The 6,000-nt window shown below is 50.3% G+C and overlaps 1 protein-coding gene across 8 annotated transcripts in view; it reads right to left on the bottom strand.

Moving 5' to 3' along the window:
* Nucleotides 1-251: 251 nt before the first annotated feature.
* The window catches only part of Ilf3 (interleukin enhancer binding factor 3), a 41,287-nt gene continuing 35,538 nt past the window's right edge, over nt 252-6,000 (bottom strand). For 3 of the 8 annotated variants that reach the window (XM_045144542.1, XM_045144543.1, XM_045144544.1), the window contains 5 exons: nt 5,798-5,951; nt 5,599-5,652; nt 2,114-2,479; nt 1,324-1,452; nt 252-811 (listed from right to left, as the gene is read on the bottom strand). In XM_045144542.1, the coding sequence (XP_045000477.1) occupies nt 675-811; nt 1,324-1,452; nt 2,114-2,479; nt 5,599-5,652; nt 5,798-5,951 (840 nt within the window). In that variant the 3' untranslated portion in view covers nt 252-674. Of the gene's footprint in view, nt 812-1,323; nt 1,453-2,113; nt 2,480-3,780; nt 5,175-5,598; nt 5,653-5,797; nt 5,952-6,000 lie in introns of those variants that run through there. The other 5 variants (XM_045144549.1, XM_045144550.1, XM_045144545.1 and 2 more) reach the window with 4 other exon arrangements.

Below are 6,000 nucleotides of genomic sequence, written 5' to 3'. Positions count from 1 at the left end.
CTGCCTAAAGGCCTAGACGGACCCTCTCTGGAGACCAGGGGTTGTCCTTGCAGTCCCCACCCTGTCCCTACGCTGCTGCCCAGACTGGGAACAGGAAACAGCCTAGTGCATGGCTGTTGGGCCAGACACCAAGGCCTGAGATGGTGCCAGTTTTTTTTTCCTTTATTTGTCTACATTCAGCTGAATTCAGATGTACTGCCTGAACGATCAGACATACAAAAAAAAAAAAAAAAAAACCCACTCTTTCCCACTGGTTTTTAAAATAAAATCTTCACTTATAAAACTGAAATGCTAAAGCATTAAAATACAGAAAGCTCGTGGAAACTCACATCACAAAGCATGAACAGAGGAAGCATCCCTCCACGACTACTGAAGACAACACTGACACCAAGTGTAAATAGACAGAGGGATGCTGAACGGGCAAGAACGCAAACTACCCAGACCAGGCTGTAATGGCAACTAACAAACCACTGAAGACATGGAGTCCCAAATACGGCTAAATATGGGTCACAGCACGGGTCCTGGGGGACCGCTGCACCTCACAACACGGCAACGTGGACGGGTGGGGCGCCTGCAGCGCAGACGGACGTGTTAACTGTGTGATGCGTAGAACTCAATCTTCCAATGGGCTGACGGCTTAAGTGCAGAAGGTACAAGTCGGCAGCCCAAGGGCTTTATCTGTACTGGTAGTTCATGCTGTGATCTGCATTTCGGCCATAGCCACCCTGTGAGGACTGGTAGGAGCTGGAAGGGCCGCTGTAGTTCTGGCCAGATCCTGGGGAGTTGTAATTCGACTGTGATGAGTAGCCTCCTGTGAGAGAGGAGGTGAGTTAGAGGTGGGGGGGTGTCAAAAGTCCACACAGTACCAGAACTCAGGGCACCAGCTGCCTCACTAGATGGGCAGTCTTGTGGGCCATCTGTTCTTTCAATCATCATCACGTCAGCCTGTCACCAACACAATGACAGAAAGGACTGTGATTCTAGCTTCTAGGGGACAATGGCAAATGGTGATTGCCTGACCACAGAAATGAGGCTGCATGTGTCTGCCATTCGTAATGAGAGGTCACCACACCTGAGGCCACAACTGATTGGTATCACTGTCATGAACAGGTTTTCAAACAAGTGCCAAGATCTAAGAGTTGGGCAGCTTGGGAGTCTACCTTGTGCAAAGCCCGAGCACCATGTGCTCAAGCCAGGTTCTTCCTCGAGACCACAGGCAGCTGTCGGTGTAGCCCCACCCACACAGTGCCCTGCTTCTCCATGTCCTGGCCTCTTCATAGCCTCCATAGCACTAGGACAGGCCACCTGCTGCCCCAGGCCCACCTTGTTTGCCTTGGTATGAAGAGCCGCCCCCAGAACCTCCGCCGTAGCCCCCGTGTGAGCCTGGATTGTAGGATGACCCACCAGAGCCATAGCTGTTCCCACTGCTCCGGCCTCCACTACCACTGTAGTCTGGGGAGAGAAACCGAGTGGTTAGGGCAGCCTTGACAAAGTATGGCTGAGACAGGTCAGGGTCCCAGTGGAGAGGCTTCTCAGACCTGTTTATCTAATCTGGCACATGTCCACTGAGTAATAATTGTCAGGGCCCAGCAAACTGCAATGTCACCCTGGCCTGGAGCATCTTTCCATCTGCTCCTCCAATCCCAGCTTGCTAGCCAGCTACAACCATGGCTTGCTTGAGACTATTCTCCACAGGCCTACTGTCATCTGACCCACAGTGCCCTCTTCCAGTCTATACACACACAGCTTCTTTCAAGTGCCCAGTCCTGCTGGTGATTGCTACGTCATGAGGACAGACCCACCTGCACTCTGCATAGCTGGCCTAGCAATGTGGCTGAGCCCTCTGGGTCTGTACATGAGGCAGAGGACAAAGACTGGCCTGTACGGGCCTCTTGAGTTGTCTCAAGAGGCGGCTGTGCCACCTCCACTTATGTGCCCAGCCAGGGCCTCAGCTACACATAGAAGAGGACAGGGTAGGGAGGAGCAGAAAGCTATTATGGGTATTGCCTCCAGGGTCTTTATAATACCCACCGGGGCCAAAACAGCCTGAGCTCCTCACAGTCCCTGGGAGGAGCGCCTGTCCCTCAAGGCCGAGGGCTGGAAGCCAACTCACTGAATTTACTTTCGTAGCTATAGTCGGAGCCCCCGCCGCCACCAGGGGAGTTGTAGGAATTGGAGTAGGAGGAGTAGTTGCTCTGTCCATGGCTGTAGCCTTTCTGCTTGCCCTGTGGTGGGCCGTAGTTGCTGTACTGGCTCTGATTGTAGGACTGTTGCTGGCCCTGGTGGGATTGGTAGCCCGAGCTGTAGGAAGGCTTCTGCTGACCTCCATGTGGTGGCTTCTTCCCAGCGTGTTTCGAGGACACTGGTGAGTTGTAGTTGTCTCCTTGGTAGTAGGAGCCATAGCTGGATGAGCCACCACCGCCCCCGCCGCCGCCACCACCAGCATTCCCAGAATGCCCTCCATTGCTGTAGAACTGACCTAAAGAGGGAGGCAGCAGGTCAGGAAGAGGATCGGGAGGGCAAGGGGCCAGGGAGGGAGCATGGTGACAGATGTGGACCCTGAAGGCTGACCCGCAAGCCCACTGCACAGAGCAGTGAGGGACAGGACAGACAGCCATGGATCTCCTGGTTGAGGCAGCCTGGCTCCAGCTGGCCCAGCCTTCAGCTCCACTCACCCATTGGCTGGTGACAAGGGATCTTTGCCAAGCAGCAGCACGACAGTGGCTTTGCAGCAGATGTCAACATTACAATGAGATGGACTCCAGGTGGATGACACTCAGGACTAGCTGACGGGCTACCCAGATGTCCCCAATGGCGACAGAAAAAGCAAAGCCCCAGAAAAGCAGCAAACCACCCTACCTCCTCCCCTTCATGCTGGGAACAGGCATGGTAGGAACAACTTAGGGGCCCCAGGAGATGCCTTAAGACAAAGTGATCCAAGGCTCTGGAGAGTGAATTAGACTGAGACTACTGACGTGGGGGACCTCCCAACTTCCTTTCCCAGGCGTGACACACACATGGCTGAGAGTGCATCCAGTCTCCGTACTCAAAAGCAAATGGGGCTCAGGTCAAGGTGTCTGAGTGGAATTTGGGCTGCATACTCCTCCCCCATCCCTTCCTTGTTTTCAGCATGGTTGCTGGGGCATAGATGGGACTGAGCAGCAGGACTGATGAGGTTGGCACTGCAGCTGCCCATATTCTTGGGGTTCCACTTCTGGTCACTGGGTTTGTCAACATGTTTTCTGTTGGAGACTTAGGAGCTAGGCTGAGTTAAGGTGCCACTCTCCTACAGCAGCTCCAGTCCAGCATTCCCCAGAGCTGAAGCAGGGGCTGTGGAGCACTTAGGCTTTTGGATTAATTGGGCCTCAGCATACATATGCCTTTGCCCGTAGACCACCCACCCCTCGCCCTGGCCCAGCCTCATCCTTTCCATGTTGAGAACTCAGGGTTCCCATATCTGGATGTGAACAGTTTGGGAGTCGTCTTCTGCTCTTTACCCACTGACTGGATGCATACCCATGCTGATGGGTCTCGAGCTTTCTTCCGACAGGCCTTTTTTCCCCTTCCCTCGATATAAAGCCACAACACTGAGGAGGAGGATGTGTCCCACAATGCAAGAAAGCAAACATGTGGACGCTCAATGAGGAGACTGGGAGGCCCAGAGCTTCAGAACCCCCTCCATCAGAACAGCCACCAACGCTGGCTTCCCCAGGGTCCTGCACTGAGCAGCCACCTTGCCCCGCCTGAAGCCAGGAATGAATGAAGACGCAAGGACCGAGGGCTTATTACTTTCACATGTATTCATTTAAAAAAAATAATAATAAAATAAAGGGAGGGGAAAATTTCAACGTCATTCAGGGTAACTATGTCCTGGTATAAAAAGACATTATTTGCAAACAATAACTTCCTAAAAAAAATACATCATGCAATCAAAGTGTTAAGTTTCACTGAATGTTTCAAACTTCGGGGAACAAATGATACAATAACCTTTTTGACTAGCTTTTGCCTGAATCAACGCAAAATCTTGCAAGTCAAGGGAGGTGGGATTTGCAGCAGAAAGAACTGCCTGGCAAAGGTGGAAATCACAGTACCAAGAAGACTGTGACTGGAAACCGGTCTCTGTGTAGAGTCCAAAGTGCCTCATATCTTTGCACACAGGGACCACTCTGGGCTCGACAGTCTGTGGCTGCATGCCCAGCAGGACAGACCTGGTGAAGGCAAAATCAGTTTTCCACTGGAAAATCTGGGAATGTGCTAGGTTCTTTCTGTTCATTTTAATAGCCCCAATGTTTAAAACAAACAAACGAACAACAACATCAACAAACACCAACCAAAAAAAAAAAAAAAAGAATCCCTTGCATTTGCAACTGTGATCAGGACTTGCAAAATTTCACATTTTTCTCCCCTTAAAGGCCTGTCTATTTCTTGCACAGGTAGTGATGGAAGCATACTTTTGATACCTTTGAGAGTTCACTCTCTAGCTAAACCAGCCACAAGATAGCACAGCCCAAACAAGAACCCACCAGAGCATTTACAAAAGGTGCGAGGACTTCGCTTAGTAGAGTGTACAATTGCCCATGTTCCTCGAGTTTTACATGCTCGTTCAAAAGAGAGAGAGAGAGAAAAAAAAGCCAGTTGCTCTGGATTCAGACATGGTGAAATAGTTTATCACTGTCAAAGGCATCAACCAGACTTGGAAATTTGTTAAAAGGTTAAAAATTCATACAAAACCTGCTGTAAATTAAGACAAAGGTAGATTAAAATGTGTCATTATCTGTCTCTTTAAATAAAGAAATGCTTTCCATAAAAAGCAAAGGTGGGCTTTTGCCTTGATGCTGAACAACGCTGGCTCTAGAATTCTGTGCAAGGCTGCACAAAATACATTCTCTGAGAAAGTATTTTCCACTTATTGTGAACTTCAAAATGACCAAGTTCAAAGGCAAATTCACGTAAAAACTGCCATTGTCTTAAATCTGCAGGCTAAGAGTTTCAGACAAGCTGCGGTGGAAAGGCACGGTTGAGAAACCCAGTGAAGCACAGGGACACAGCACGGACACTTTGGGTTTTGGAGTTGGAGGAAATTGGAGTGAAAAGTTGATTTTGTGTGCAATACTTTTAGACGCTCTAGGAAGACCCAAAATCATGATAGCCGTAGCAGTCTGTGAAAAAGTCACCTACAAAAGGGGGAGACAGAGCAGAGAGAAGAAATTAGAATTCTTTTGAAGAAGGGCACAGAGCGCCACATTTGAAATTCATGTTTTAGATTTCTCTGCTCGTGTGACCCCCAAATGAAGGCTCCTTTCTCAAGACAAGAGCAGTGCACGGTGGGAAAGGCGCACTCTCAAAGACTGGTCGTCCTTCGCATGGCTCAAAGCAGAGAAATTTAAAATTTGGACTTCTAATTTGGTATACAAGCTGACATGTCAGCACTTAAAAGTCAAGGACGCTTGCAGAATGGGGGCCAGCTGACCAAATTCACCGCAAAAAGGTACGGGTGGCTCCAGAACCTCGGAGCGCTGTGGTCAGTGCCCTACCCTAACTCAGGCCCCAACTATGCTGCTACTTCTTCCCAAGTGGAGACAGAGAGAACACACTTACTGTAGCCTGCAGTCGCTGAGTTGCTTCCGTACCCATAGCTTCCATACCCAGTGCCTGCAAGAGAGAGGACAAGTTACCGCATGGAATTGAGTTCATGGAGCCTCTCAGCCAGATCCAAGGAGTCCTGAAATTCCCAGGAAAAGAACACAGACATCCCTGGAGCACATAAACTGGGGACATATGAGATAGGGGCCCTCACCTGTATTCATGTAGCCTCCATGGTTGGCTCCACCAAATCCTCGTCCCCGACCACGCCCCCGGATGTTGCCTCCTCTACCTCGCCCACGGATGTTGGGAGGTGGGGGCACTTCATTATGCATGGGGCCACCCATACCAAAGCTGGGGTTGTGTGGCTGAGCAAGACAGAATACAGGCTAGTGAGTTTCACCCCACCCTCAGATC

Source organism: Jaculus jaculus, chromosome 2, assembly GCF_020740685.1.
Source record: "Jaculus jaculus isolate mJacJac1 chromosome 2, mJacJac1.mat.Y.cur, whole genome shotgun sequence".
Taxonomy (NCBI): Eukaryota; Metazoa; Chordata; class Mammalia; order Rodentia; family Dipodidae; genus Jaculus; species Jaculus jaculus.
The sequence above is the reverse complement of the archived record's forward strand: the minus strand, read 5'-3'. Positions and strand labels throughout refer to the sequence as shown.